This window comes from Musa acuminata, chromosome BXJ2-7 (genome assembly GCF_036884655.1).
Source record: "Musa acuminata AAA Group cultivar baxijiao chromosome BXJ2-7, Cavendish_Baxijiao_AAA, whole genome shotgun sequence".
Lineage (NCBI taxonomy): Eukaryota > Viridiplantae > Streptophyta > Magnoliopsida > Zingiberales > Musaceae > Musa > Musa acuminata.
Genome location: NC_088344.1, coordinates 34,923,604 through 34,938,375, shown reverse-complemented (window position 1 = coordinate 34,938,375; position 14,772 = coordinate 34,923,604). Strand labels below are relative to the sequence as shown.

At 44.2% G+C, this 14,772-nt stretch overlaps 2 protein-coding genes and 1 long non-coding RNA gene across 22 annotated transcripts; 2 read left to right on the top strand and 1 right to left on the bottom strand.

Annotated features, from left to right (window-relative positions):
- Nucleotides 1-20: 20 nt before the first annotated feature.
- Nucleotides 21-2,504, bottom strand: LOC135616420 (B3 domain-containing protein VP1-like). Its single transcript, XM_065115614.1, has 6 exons — nucleotides 942-2,504; nucleotides 769-861; nucleotides 556-653; nucleotides 436-482; nucleotides 272-348; nucleotides 21-185 (listed from the first exon to the last, which is right to left on the bottom strand). The coding sequence occupies exons 1-6, from the start codon at nucleotides 2,502-2,504 to the stop codon at nucleotides 21-23; spliced, it is 2,043 nt and encodes a 680-aa protein (XP_064971686.1).
- Nucleotides 2,505-3,838: 1,334 nt separating this feature from the next.
- LOC135616240 (uncharacterized) lies at nucleotides 3,839-5,749 on the top strand. The gene is made up of 2 exons (XR_010488304.1): nucleotides 3,839-5,384; nucleotides 5,568-5,749. It is a non-coding gene; the product is annotated as an uncharacterized LOC135616240 (long non-coding RNA).
- A 1,149-nt stretch (nucleotides 5,750-6,898) lies between these two features.
- On the top strand, nucleotides 6,899-14,249 carry LOC135585139 (uncharacterized). Of its 20 annotated transcripts, none has more exons than XR_010488856.1 (10): nucleotides 6,899-7,701; nucleotides 8,226-8,354; nucleotides 8,955-9,046; nucleotides 9,194-9,894; nucleotides 10,674-10,744; nucleotides 10,980-11,069; nucleotides 11,140-11,224; nucleotides 11,403-11,503; nucleotides 12,941-13,302; nucleotides 14,013-14,249. XR_010488856.1 is itself a non-coding variant. In XM_065118426.1 (8 exons), exons 1-8 carry the CDS (start codon nucleotides 7,330-7,332, stop codon nucleotides 11,474-11,476), a joined length of 1,614 nt encoding a protein of 537 aa, XP_064974498.1. In that variant the 5' UTR covers nucleotides 6,901-7,329; the 3' UTR covers nucleotides 11,477-11,773. The 20 variants fall into 20 exon arrangements, 9 of the variants coding, with proteins under 9 accessions (XP_064974498.1, XP_064974503.1, XP_064974502.1 ...); XR_010488855.1 differs by having other exon boundaries at nucleotides 12,938-13,302; XR_010488854.1 differs by having other exon boundaries at nucleotides 11,403-11,508.
- Nucleotides 14,250-14,772: the final 523 nt, after the last annotated feature.

Below are 14,772 nucleotides of genomic sequence, written 5' to 3'. Positions count from 1 at the left end.
GAGCATCTCTCTCTCTCTCTCTAGGGTGAAACATCCCCATGGATGATGCTGTTTCCTCTCATTTTATCTGCACCACCCGTCTTCTCCAAGCCGTTCCTTCTTCGATGTGCCTTCTTCTCAGCGTTCATGCCGCTCGGTGCTCCTGCTGCCTCCGCCGGCTGTCGAACCTTCACTCCCCGAATCATCTGTCACAAAACAATGTCCGGGTGAGGATGTGGGTTGCAGCAGCACAGGCCTTAAGATCTGGAGAGCAAATGTGCGTATGCCTTACGTATTTGCCGCACTTGACGTCGGAGTAAATCACGATGAAGTCCCCTTCTTGCAGCCCGTTTGACCTGACAAAATCTCCTACATCCTCCTCGTATTAGTAGTGGCAGAAGAAGAAGAAGAAGAAGAAGAAGAAGAAGAAGAAGAAGAGAAAGCACTTAGTTTCACCTGTGTTTTCCAGGAGATACATCCTGCTCTTGTTGTTCGGCCAGAACCTGCAGCATTAGCAGACATGTCAGCAAAAGAGACGAGCATGCATTGCGAAGATGAAGCGAGGTTGTCACCTACCTGTAGCGCATGTTCCACACCTGGGAGGTCCCGATGTCCTCCATCGGGATGGAGATCCCGTCCCTTGCGCCCAGCTCCGGCAGGTGGGTCTCCGCTTCCTTCTGTTGATCCAAAGAAGAAGACAGGTGTTGGACTGATCATGATGACATGTAAAAGATTCATGGAAGGATGGAAGAATCGACTGCTACTCAAACCATGTCCAGGTTGGCTCACTTTGGGCAGCACGATCCGGCCGAGGCTACCCACGTCGCTCTGCTTCAGCACCTTCTGCAGCAGGAACTTCAAGTTCTTCTCGCCCTTCCATCCCTGCACCAGCATCAACACGTTCGGATCCACTTCGATCTCGAAAGTCATAGTCAGCAGCCATTAGCGAACCAAGGAAGGACCTGACGTTTCTCTGAGGTCGAAGCTGCACCGTGCGGAGACCTCCGCTGCGGTTGAGCCGCAGGAGGCGGTGTCTGCGTCTCGGCCATGTGGTTCCTTTTGTGCGACGACGAAGAGGAATTGGTCCAGAAAGCCCAGTTCCCTGCAGCACCTTCAGTGGATCCCAGATGAGGATGAGCATGCTGCAGATGGTTCTGGTTATGATGATTTCGGTGGTGATGGAGAGAAGCGAGTCGCCGCTGGCGCGCCATCCTCTTCTTCCTCGCCTCCTTCGTCGCCGAAGCCAAACCGGGTAGGTGTTGACCTTGGTGGTACATCGGATGACCGAGAAACTGGTTGGCGTACCCTCCGGAATACTGCGGCGGCACCATGGACGGCAAGGCTGAAGCTAACTGCGATGACCATGGCCCCGCATTAGGGTCGACGAAGTCCAGCGTCGGAGAGAAGGGTTGGCTGTTGACGACGATGCTACTGGTGCCGCAGCTGTGGGGGTAAGGATAAGGTGCTGTTGCACCAGGATACGCCATCTCCCCGTTGGCGATGCCGTAAGCAGCGAGTAGCGACGGATGCGTAGAGCCGGCGGCAGGATCCGTGGAGTTGGAGTTCCATGCCGCAGGGTTCTGATCGGCTGTGCTGCAGTTGCAATTGTTGGGGAACGGCCGTGGCTGGTGATCGTCGGAAGATGTCGGCCGGTGCCGCTTCCTCTGGAGATGGCTGTTCTGCACCCAGGTCAGTATCAGCTTCAGCAGCTGCATCCGGCCATGCTTAGTTCGGCCCAGGCGGCGATCGGCGCACTCGATGGTGGCGCGCTTCAGCTTGATGCTCCGAAGGTCCTCCGCCGAGATAGAGTCCTTGTTGCTCCTCAGCCAGTCCAAGAAAACCCTCGCCAGTTCATCCGAGGAAGTGTCCTCCAACTGCTGCCGCTGCTGCACTCCTTCGCCGTGGCCCTCGGAGCTCGCTTCTTCCGCAACTTGACACGGCTGCATCGCACGATCAACGATGGCCTCACCGCCGTTACCGACAGCCGTACTGGACTCGCCGGCATGGAAAAGCGAACACGGCTCCCAGGGATCAATCGACAGATCGAGGAGGTCGATGTCACCGAGGATGTCGAGCCCGTCGGAGCTGAACTCGCTCGACTCGAGGAATTCTAACGTTGGCGGTGCGAGCATCATCATGTCGTCGACCGATGCAGCTTCCGCCGGCTGCTGCTGCACATCGGCGACCCTGCCGCCGTAAGGAACCTGTAAGAAGGACCAACAGGAGGAGGTGGAAGATGTGGAAGAACAGGGAGACAGGACTGTGTTCTTGGCATGCAAGGTGGAAGGCGATGGTGAAGAGAGGCACGAGAAGTCAGGCAAGGAAGGAAAGGTATCCTCGGCGAAGATGAGATCCTCTCCGTCCATATCCAACACGATCTCATCCACTCCTGGGTGATCTCCTGCAGCATCAAACCCTGCCAACATCTTCTCCTCCTCTTCGACCTCATGATCTGCCATGGTTTTATCTACCTCCTTCGGAACCCGCAGCTCCTCTCTCTGTTTTCGCTTACTCTTACGCTCCATAATCGTACTCTGAAGAGAACTTACATGCACCAGGATGAAGCGAACCGCACTTAGAAGCCGACGGCGGAGGTGGAGGAGGAGTGCACGGGCATGGGCCCGGAGATCGATTTGTAGCGACAGCAACAGCAATTGCTGCCTTCTCCGAGGAGGCAGAAAACGACCCTTCCTCCCACTCTCCTCTCCCTTCTCATACTACTCCTTACGCAAAAGTGACGAAGAGCACCATAACATCGCTTTCGCTTGTTTGTTCCTGTTACTTCCACCTCTGCTTGCCCCTTTAAAAAGGAGAGGAGAAGATAACTGAGAACTAAATGCTTTGCTCACATGAGAGTGGTATGGTAGAGAAGAGAGCCGAAGCTCCGAATTGTGCGCCCACACAACGTCGGCCAGGCGTTGGGAGCTCAGTGGCACCGAGCCGCGGTGCGTCAGCCGGCCACCTCTCTCTCCCGGTGGTTGCATGCGACCACCCGAAGCAACTGCCGACGTGTGTGATCGAGGCGGCGCTCGATATTACGTGTCAACCCACTCGATGTAAGATGGAGATCCGGTCTCCTATAATCTGACACGTGTTCCTGTCGCCGGCAGCAACGGCAGTAGTCGTCTTCGTAGCCTTCCGTCTCCATTGGCCGAACCGAACGGCGGGTCCGAATCCGTCGCGTCTACGTGTCTATGCATCGTGACGTCGGCACATCCCCTCTTAGCCCTTGTACGCCCTTCTGGATGCTTCCGCTTTCTATGTGATGACGGAGCCGAAGGGTTGCGGGTCGGATCCGAGTTAAGAACTCATTTCTTGGCGGATCCAATGTAACCCGGCCCGACCCAGTTTTGTATTGAAAACTCAGCTCAAGAGTGAACGCTTTGACCCAAATCGATCCGCTAATTACATGAGTCGGACCCAAGTAAATAATCTTAACCCGTTCGCTCGTGCCCTTCGTTTGAAGTCGTCTCACTTCAACCGTCCCACTTAATAGCACGAGCAAAGCACATGATATATATATATATAGGTAAGAACACGAGTGCGCATCTCAAAGCGTGATGGACGTCTCCTCTTCCATTCACCGTACCGCTGTGTTCACCGTCTTCTCCTTCAATGGAAGTCTGCTGAGCTGCAGATTCATGAAGAGAACATGTTCTCCTTGGATCTGTGCTACACATCATTAGCAGCAACACAAACTGTTGGAGAGGTTGATCTCCTTGGGTGTGTTCTACGCATCATCTCATACGGCTTCAGGGCCCGATCTAGTTGCGTGTCAGCCGATCATCTCATACGGCAGATGTGCAAGCTTTTGAAGCTTCAGCTTACATGGTTCGTTCATCACTGCTTGTCTGTTGTTCTTGGCAGCTGCTGAGTCTGTCCGGGGACAACTCCTGACCTTCGATACGAGACATATATATCGTTCTCTCCCATTCTGATCCCTTCTGATCCAAGTCGCTCGGTGAACAGTAGCATCTCTACAACATGCATGACAGGTTTTACTGCTGAGGGATTTGACTCTTTTCCTTGGAATCACCAAAGATGACTCTCGCAAGCAGACCGATGTTCTTTGCTGATCATCGGCGTCGCCGTCACGGGCAGCCAAATCTAAATCCATCCAAATCCCAATTCCCGATAATCTTCACAGACAGATAGGTAGATAGATAGATAGATAGATGATCCCAAATTCCATGGGAACCAAACAAATCCTTCTCCGTGAGCAGTTAACGACGCACCGAGAGCCACGAGATGCTGTTCCTTCTCCTTTGTCGCCCGTGACATGAACCGGTCAACTAACGCAGGAGTAGTTGGTGGTTCCCCATCATCGTTAGAGGGAGGGAGATGTTGATCGTTCGAGCTTGGACATGAGACCAACCCAAAAGCGACGGACATGAGACACGCATTAGGTTGATATGTTATTGATCCGATGACTGTATGGTATTGACATCCATGTGAACTGCTACTCTTCTTCTGTTCGATGTCTATTTATCTTTATATTATGCGTAGAACATGATTCCATGTAGTCGAAGAATCTTCAAGCTCTTGTCAAATATGAGGAAAATAATTGTTCTGATCATCCCCCCCATCGGCCACAAGGCCCCATGTCGATTAGGTTCCGCGGTTGTCAAACCCATGTGGCTTTGCTTCACACGCAATTACACCTCCTCCTTAAACTAGATAGAGTTTTATGCTTTGTCCCAAAGCCTCCTCCTCGTATCTCTAATCTCTTTCTCGTCTCCCTTAATCCCTTCCTCTTCTCTTCCTAATCCTCTTCGACCTGTACTTGTTGTTGTTGTTGTTGTTGTTGCTACTTCTCTATTACTCGCATCTGTTGGTTCATGGGGTGTAGAGGTTTCTTGTGAGTAGGAAGAACAGCAACCCATACCATAAATCACCTTGGATTTCCTGTCCTTGTTATCCTCTCTTCCTATATATATTCCGCCATGGACAGCGAGAACTCCGCCTGCGGCAACCCTAACCCTAATCCAACCCTTGGCCCTTCCAAGCTCATGCTGGCCTTCCGCTTCCTGAGAGCCCTCTCCCTCGTGCACCGAACGACGCCCGCCTCCTCTCGCACCTGTCGAGGCCGTAGAATAGAGCGCGCCGCCTATGCGTCCATGGCCTACTCGGCCGGCACCGGTCGTGGTTGGAGCCGGGCTGTGCTTCGCAGGCTCCACCACCGGGCTCGACGCCGAGCTGTTGCTCCAAGAAGACTAAGCACCACCGCCGGAAACCGGGCGGAAGGCCTCCGACAGCTGGTGCCGGGAGGAGCAGGCATGGACTACTGCACCTTGCTCGAGGAGACTGCGGACTACATAAAGTGCCTTAGCATGCAGGTAGAGCTCATGCAAGGCATCGTGGATTCTTCCTCTTCTTACGGTCCATGATCTGAGGAGAAAGAACAGGTTAAGACTTCATATATCCTACGATATCTCAACATATAGAGAAGAGTGACTTTGTGAGACATATATATGTACATAACTATTATGAAGTTGCTGATATGAATTCAGACTCTCTCTCTCTCTCTCTCTCTCTCTCTCTCTCTTTTCCATATCTTCATCTTTGATGCATGGTTTAGTGTTGCACAGATTACAAATGGAGGAGAGGGAATCAATCTTTTTAGAGTTTGAAGCCTGCTTTTTAGCTTTTGGGACTGCAGCTTGTGACTTGAGAGTGGTGCTGTCGATCCTCACTAGCTAGATTCTAATTCCTTTGGTTGTTGGATAGCCTGGTTTTGTATATTTATGTTGATATCACCTTCCTTTTTCTAGATTGCATGAGTTGATGGTTTGGTGCTTCATTATCTTTTGCACATAGAAATTACGGGACATCTCTTTTCATATTCCTTTCCCATCATTGCTACATCTTTCGGTGGATTCTCAAATTACTAGGACAGCACTGAAGCATATGGAAGTCGAGGTAATTGGTGGAATATTTATAGCCTGTAAAGCACACTTGTCTAACCTTTATTTCTTTGCTCTAAACCATGGGTTAACTTTAATTCTTTGACTAATTGCTTTTAAACTTGTAAGTAAGGTCTTAAAACACTAAACTAAGCTGCCAAATGATTTGCAAGAATCAAGGCATCAATTTGCTGAGCTATTTATTTGCCTTTTTCAAACTTCAATACTCAAATCAAGAAAAGAAGACTAATAAAGGGATAATTATAGTTACTTATTTTATTAATAAAAAAAGACCTTTTTTTATCCAAAATCTATAATTCCATTTAATTGTTTAAATTTGTTTTTCTTGTTGTGTTGTACCTTTTTAATTTTAGAGCATTAATTAGGTCTCAAAGAATACTTAATTGATTTTGTGTAAAAAAAAAGTTTCTAATTGATTTTTAAATGAAATTATTAATGATCTTTTACTGATAACTATTAATCTTAAATCATTCAAAACTTTATATTGATATTACTTTTATTCATATTTATGCACACACACGCATGCGCGCACACACACATATATATATATATATATCCTTTCTTTTACTATGTATGTTTTTATGACAAATTATGAATCTTTAAAATTTTTGTTGAATGTCTTTATTGGGATATCCGAGTTGATTAGTATAATATTATACGTGTCAATGTCATATATATCATTTGATGTAATAATTTTTTTAATTTTTTAAAACAAGTTATATGAAATAATTTTATGATAAAAATTTAAACATTTTCTAAAACGTTAATCCTAATTTAGTATTAAATATTAGAATTTATAAATAAATATTAAAAAAAATCATAATTTCCTTATTATTTCAATTTCACATATTCCATATCAAAGCCTTGCTCCCCGAGAAAGGAAAAAAGAGGAAAGAAGCAAAGAGATCAAAGGGAGTAGAATGCTTGGGATAGGGGTGGGTCCCGCTGCGTTGGACCAATGGAAGCCCGTCGCGTCGGCCTGTTTTTTCGCGGTGCCTGTCTTATAGATTAGGTGGGGTTGCCTCGACTTCACGTCCACAGGAACACATGGAGTATTATGGTTTGGCGGATAAGGGATCGAATGTCGCACGCCCGCCACGAAACCGGGGCACAACCAACGCCAGCTCGCTCGTTCTCATGAAGCCACTCATCGTCGTCCAGCGCCGCCCAGCGCATGCTTAGCTATCATTGCAAGCTCTCTGCTCGGCCCCACTCCTCTCCCGGAGGAGGATCTCTCGATTCCCTCCCACCTCGGCTTCCCTTCTTTCCTCCCCCCCCCACCGTCTTTACCGTCTCGGAAAGAGACCGCCATCACACCGCCTTATTCCTTACAGACTCTTCTTTGCCTCCTCCATAAAGCGGACGCTTCTTCCTCCGTCTCCTTCGCTGCAGAAGGAGCACGACCCGGAGGAGGGTTTTCGGAGCGATGGATCCGATCCGCTGCCCGGAGAATTCCTTCGCCTACGACTCCACGCTGTGCGCGTGCAACCCCGGGTACTACAGGGACCGGAGCGGCGGCTGCAGGTTGTTCGAGCCGGGAGACGGCGACTGGACGGTGGGGACCAGGGCGGGACCGGCCGGGCGGCCCTTCCTCGACACGGTGCTGCCGCTGGAGTCGCTGGAGCGGATGGTGCGGTCTGAGGACGCGCTGCTGAGGGCGGTGCTGGTGGTGACGCTCGTCTGGCTGGCCTTCTGCGTCGCGGTCCGGCTCGGGAGAATCGACGGCGGGCGGACCGTGTGGTTTCGGATTAGGTGGTCGATTGCTCAGCTGGACTTGTTCGCCACTAACCATGACCGGGTTCGTTTCCCTGCTTCCTTCTCCTCCTTCCCTGCCAACCTTTTGTTTTACTGTGAGAGACCGGACAGGGTATAGGATTGACTACGCACAGACTACAGGGATCCGTCCCACATGTCTCAATCATAAGGAACAGTTGAGCGGTAATCTGTTGGTCTGAAGACAGGAAATCCTCAAATGTCTTCTTTAAGATTCCAATTCTCTGGTGATTATTGTACGAAAGAAGGGCACGTGGATGGTGCGGTTGTGGTGCACCGCTGGATCAGGCTGTCGCTCCCGCATCAAAGCGGTCGTGTTGGTCCTCTGCTTATATCGTTTGACTTGACTTTGGATCTCCAATGCCACATCGATTTTGACTTTAACCCTCACGTCCCGTCAATAAATCGTAACGATTTATTCTAACGCTGTAGGATGGTAACGCCGTTACTCTGTTGTAACTTTTTCGTTATAACGGTTTCGTTACAGTTCCATCTTCCGTTTGAGATGGGGGAAGCGATGCTTAGTTCGCTCTTTGCTTCCTCTTCCAGGAAGGGATCGGAGGCGCCGCCTCATCCTCGTCGTCGTGCCACGCGCGATCCGGGCTATCATTCGACTCCGTCGAGTGTGGACTTGCTCCGGCGCGCGGTGGTGGATCTGCGTCGGCCCACACGGCGCGGGTCGGTAGGAGTCCGTTCCTTCGCCCTTCATACTTTTTGTTCTCTCGAACGATTTCTTGAAATTTATCCATTTTTCTTCCCTATATTCAAAACTTAAAATGATTGTTTTCGTGAAATTCGAATGGATAAATGAGGTTTTATCCGTAATTAGGTTTTGCAGATCAAAGAAAAATTGAATCTTGGGGGCGTCAGTGAAGCTTGACCTATCATAGACTGGAGGAATCCCTTGTAATGTACAATAGTTGAATGCAAGATCCGTTGTGCTCTATACATAGACCATTCGTTCACGTATCATGGATCATAATGTGCCTATAGGGCGACTAAATGCCCAGCATCTTCAGTCATTGAAAGGGATGTCAATTCCAGTAATGTACTCTCGCCATGCGATAACTCTACTAAGTTCGTAAGCATACATTGCATATTTGTACTAGTTTGTTATAGCTTCTGCTCTCCATTCTAGAAAATATCGAACTTTTGTGTGTTCACCATTCTACATTCTTGACATGCATGGTAGTTAAATCTGGACATTTTCTTGGAAAACAGGAACACTTCAGTAGTTCGGAGGAGTGACTTCAACTAATATATCTTTTTTGCTTGTAGGATGATAACAAGGTTGTGAGAAAGAGAAAATCCGAGCTGGGTGGGACATTGTCTGTAGTGAGCTGGATTTTGTTCATCGGTCTTTTATCTGCGTGAGTGATCAACAGGATCTATGCTCTGATTGTCGTTCATGTGCTTTCTTTATCTCCCCTAGGAAAAAAAAATCTAGTTTCTCTTTTTCAGAAGAAAAAGAGAAGGGAAAAGAAGAGAATATGGTTACTCACATTGTATCATTGCAGGTTGCTTTATCAACTTATCACAAGAAGAAGCATTGAGGTTCACAGAGTCAGACCAAGCAATGCTATGGATCTGAAATCATTCATCAGTTTTGAATTTAATATAACTACAGTTTCTAGCATGAGTTGTTCACATATGCGAGGCCTCGATAAATTGGTGATTGGGACTCCAGGTTTTATCGACTGCAAAGTTTTCCCTTTATCAAATTATGCAAACTATTCTTGTTACAACACAACCTGGGGACCCACTGTATCGCTAAAATGCAACAATTGTCAGATTCCAACTGGTGACCACTATATTTCATGGCAGTTTGTTGACCTTCCTGATGATCCTGCAGCTGCTGTTGGTTTTCAGTTCAATCTTTCAGCCAAAGCCCATAATGATAACAGACATGTGAGCTATGTCAGTGGCACACTAAATTCAGGGAGCTATTTGCACAATAGGGCAGTAACTTTTCGAGGGCCAGACCTCAATATCATGAAGATTCATTTGTTCCCTCAGAAATTTGACTATCTAAAAGATAATCTGTGGTTGATTCAGCCTTTGGTTCATGATTTTCTTCCTGGTTCATTTTTTTATGAGATTGACAAGCTTCGAGCCTCTCTTCGAAGTTCCAAAGATGGACTAGTAAATACTACATTATGCATCAGCTATCTCTCCGATTACATTGTGGAGATTGACAAAGAAAACATATTAGGGATTGGTAAGAAATGCTGCTTTTACTAGCCCTCCATTGTAATTGTACTCTGCTTGCTACATGGTCCACTTAAAGGCTACAGTGTTGGGCTCTACTTTTCAGTTGGTTACTACAAAATTTACAATAGCACTTTATGGTTTACATTTTATGTTATTCTCTATAAGCCTGTTTGATTTACAGCAATGCTGTCATAAGACAAAAGGTTAGCCATTTTCTGGCCAAATGACTTGGGAAAACTGTGGATCAAGTGAAGAATAAACTTTGGTCTAACTTCCGTATTGGAGTTATAAGAATTTTATAAGGAAAATGGAACATTGTGCCAATGTTTTGCTCAAAACTTATGCCAGTTAGCTTTTACCATGCCAATTAACAAACTACAGACCTACCTGCCATCAGCGATCTTTTTTTTTTAGCTCCTTTCATAGGAAAGCCTCATTTATTTTATCTTGTTCTTCCAGAAGCAAGTTAGAATTCAGGTCGGATTCAACAAGTTTTAGGTTCATTGATCAGATTGGTTAGTAAGAGTTTACACATATGTACTCATGATGTGCCATGAGATGCTCACATTTTTATTGGGCCTGTTTGGGTTCCTTTTGCTGTTTGGGTTCAACAACTAGATGATGTTGGGCCTGTTTGGGTTTCTTTTGCTGGTTAGAACATGCTACCAAACACATTATTTTGGGTGTTTAATTTGTGTCTGAACCCCAAGTTTATTGAGTATTATGAGATGCTCACATTTTTATTTTTGAAAGCAAATATAACTTGTTAATTTCTGATGAATGCAGTGGCTTTGCTTTCGGATGTTGGTGGCCTTTGTACCATTACCCTTGCAATTTCTTTGTATTTTTTACATCAGGTAAGACTTTGTTGTACTTACTATTTGATATTTAACATTTGTTTTATGGAAGTTTAACTGAAGTTTTTTTCCTCTAATGACACCTTGGAGTAGCATATTTTTCTTTATCTTTTCGTAACAAAAGGTTCTTATGTTAGACTGGCAACATTCTTTATAAATAATTAGCATAAGAACCATTCACCTACGCAATTTCACGTAACCATCCTTGGTGAAGTAATTGACTGTGATATCATAGTGTGAATCCAGAATCAAGAAGCTGCAGATGGATGATACTGAGATGCGGGATATTAGAAGACGCAGGCGTGCTCAGCAGCACTGGGATAAGGTAGTTAGCCATCCTAACTGACAATTTTTTTCTCATAGACTAATTCCCTTACTAAATTTAATTTTTGTAGTTGAGGATATATGTCAGGTACACATGGGGACATAGTAACTTGAATATGAGAAGCAGAACAAAGCCAGTTAGAAATTCCATCATAGGTATGTTATCTGGAATTGGATCTCTCCATATAAGGAAGCAAATATGTAGGATGGATTCTACATGTCCACAGAAGACATATAAAAGCTCTAATCAGATGGTATATATAATTTTTCTCATATATGTTAGCTGCAGTTTTTGACTAAGAGCTTCATGAAACTATTTTTTTTTTTTGCGCAGAATGTTTTTCCAGAGTCTATCCTGATCGGAAGCACAAGTCAAGATTAGCAGGCAGTTTAAGAAATTTTGTTTAAACATTTCCATGTTCAACTGATGAGCCTGTTAAGTATGAATTTCATTATGTTGATGTGGAAGTTGATCTTTGACTTCTTTAAAGCATTCTTGATTAGTTAGGCTCTGTTCCAAGTGTCTTTCAGATTGTTTGTTTATTTTGAGGTCTTTTAGCATTCTTTAGTTTGAGGTTTTTATCTTTGTTTGTTGCAGCCTTTAAGGCAGGTCAAACTAAAACCATACAAATCCAGTAGCATGACGAATTGCATGTTTTGTTTTGTGGTTTCTATCAAAAGACCTAGACTAACAATCATTAATTACATCGGAGGATTCCTTGAAAAGTCTTGTTTAATATGATATCCTGTTGTTTCTGGTTGATACTGTTGATGGTAATACATTCATGAAAGATGTTACCTTATTGCTTGGTAGTTTAGTTTCATCACCTTTGACTTGCAATTACGTTATTAGTTTTTCTTAGGTGTAAAGTCTCTTCTTGTCGTGTTGTTTGCATAGGACCCTAAAGTATAGTCTCACATCAGAAGTCGATAATGATTTGAATTGGCTTGTAAGAGCTCGATGGATGTACTACTATTAACCTGGATTTAGACATTTTGAGTTAGTGATTCATGCCTATCAAGTTAGTAGATTAGTTATCTTATCGAACCAGATCATGACAGGCTGACTATGAGAGTCCAGTGTCTGGCTTTTGCCCGTTGCTTTCCAGGTGATCAACTCAAGCTTTTAGAGGTGCTTTTGGTGCCTTGTGATTCAACTCAGTTTCTCTTCAGGTGAACTCCAAGTTAGAGATGGTTTATGGACTTGATTGTGTTGTCAGTGTTGATGTCATTGGTTGTGAGGTTGTGAAGAGTGATCAGCCTGCCATTGCTTCTCTAACAATCACTTAGGGCCCCTTGGGTTCATCTCTGGAAGACTTAGCCAGATGGATTGGTTCAAGTTGTGTGGAAGCTTAATCCTCCTTAGTGATCTGGATATAGGAATTGAGGTTTCGGTGGGGTGTATTCATTAGAGTTAGCAATCTGATCCGGTCCCTTGTCCTTGGACCTACAAAAGATAGAATCTTGACCATATATTGCTGACTTGCTATCCTGATCATTGTGGCTGTCAACAGGCAGGACATGTGGTTTCAGTTGTTGGTTATATTTCTAATCTTGTGGTCCTTGCCCCAAATGCAATATTTTTGGGTAACCTATGCCTGTAATGAATCATGATAGGTCCAAGACAACAAACTTATCATATCCATGGAAACTTTGAATGAAGTGCTTAATATGATTATCATGACCTCATTTTTATGATTTTTGTTGCTTAAAAAAATATGCTTAGAATGATTCTTGAGCAATACCTGCTATTTGTAGTGATTCACTAGCTGCTAAATAACATCAGTATGCATTCTTTTGGAATTTAAAGTAATGTCTATAGTGACTGGTAGTTACTATGCACTGTAATCCATTTCTTTCATACTGCAGCAGCCATTGGCATGTTGTGGCAGTCAATGTCTTCATCAGAGTGATATTCTCAAATTTTTTGTTCGCCTAAGAACCACAGCACTCTTACATCATCGAATTATGGTGTCATTGCTCAACGAAAGCCTCAGAGAGAAAAGAAAAAAGGGGCTGTCTAGTTGACATGAACATATCTTACTGTTCTGTTCTGATGAGAATATTCCCTCATTCTTTGAAGATCAAAAGACTAGTGTGTTGTCATCTGGAGAATAATAAAGAATTCTGATCTCAAGATACTCATGCCACGTAGTCAAACATTTTGCTTAGTTGGCTAACTACTTGGATGGTGGATCTTGAGGCATCTTGTGTGATGACAACTTGCTCAGTTGGTGAGTCACCTAAATTTCTGTATTTATCGTGCCAGGAAACTGTTTAAATTACTCTAACTTGTTGTATTTGTCGAGTTGCAGTCTGAATGTGTATAAATTACTTTTTGTTTCATGGCCATCATTAAATTGTATATTGGACAAATTGAAAGCTATTAAGCTGGTCAACATTCTCCCTTTTTGCCATAAAGGTGCATACTAAGTGTACAGAATACCATGTCTATGCTGACCAAACTTTCCAAGAGAGAATTGAAAAGAGAGAGAACCTCCATTATTGCCCTTGCTGTGAATGTTTGTTTTATGAGGCAGGATCAACTTGAACTCGATAACTTGTCTTATAGGTATATTCTTTGTGTAATATTTGATGAACAAAAAGACACTAACTTGATCTTAATTAGTCTAATCTATCTTTCGTTTATGGATTTTTTTTCACTTGCGACCCTAGCAGAAAATATACAAGTAGAGGTTTGATGTCAATTTTTTACATGCAATTCAGTTGTTTAAGAATGCATTTTACTGCTGTCATGACACTACTCAAAAGGTTTCTTATCAGTATATATTTCTCCTAGGTATAAATAATGCCATTTCTAATGATAATCTTCAAGAAAGGATGTCTATTTACATATATTTATGAGTTGAAGTTATATGTAAATAATGATATCCCTTGGTCTCCATTTCTCATAGTTACAAAGTATTCTTTTTTTATTTTAAAGGCAAGTGATGAAGGCAGGATTTGATCCCAAGGATCCAGTAAGATCTTTACCAGGTAAGCAAAATTGTTTTAAGTTTCATTTGTGTTTTATTTATGTATATGCTCCTCTTATGAGGGCTTTGGATTATTGTTTATGGATTTTGCAGGCTCACATTAGATTAATAGCCTTTTGTTTCCAGCTATGATTGATGCTGACATTCTAATTCAAATAAAAATTCATATGAAAAAATTGTGAATTATAAACCAGAAAAAAAACATTTCTTCACATCTTGAGTTAAATGTTGTGTGTATGGATCCTTTCTTGGCCATTGCTTGAACTCATTTCTTCAAGAACGCATGTGCCTGGTTTATGCTCAGCACATGCACATGCACATGCACCAACTTAGTTATTAGATGATGTGAATTATATTATGTAGAATGAGCATTCATGAGGGACCTTACATGCTTTTATATATATATATGTGTGTGTGTGTGTGTGTGTGTGTGTGTGTGTGTGTGTGTGTGTGTGTGTGTGTGTGTGTGTGGGCATACTGATGAAGGAAAACAAAAAGAGGGTGGAGAGGGGAGAGGAGCGAAGTTAGAAACAATAACAGATTTGTGGCCATATGTTCTTGTCAGGGAAGATCATTAACTCATACAACCAGTTTAGTTTAAGACATCTCTGCCTGGAACAATGGCAGTTCAATTCGGCAATCACCCGAGTCCGAAGGAAAATTGCAAGTCCATGCGTGGCAGCTGTGTTAGTGGCGTTGACATAACCG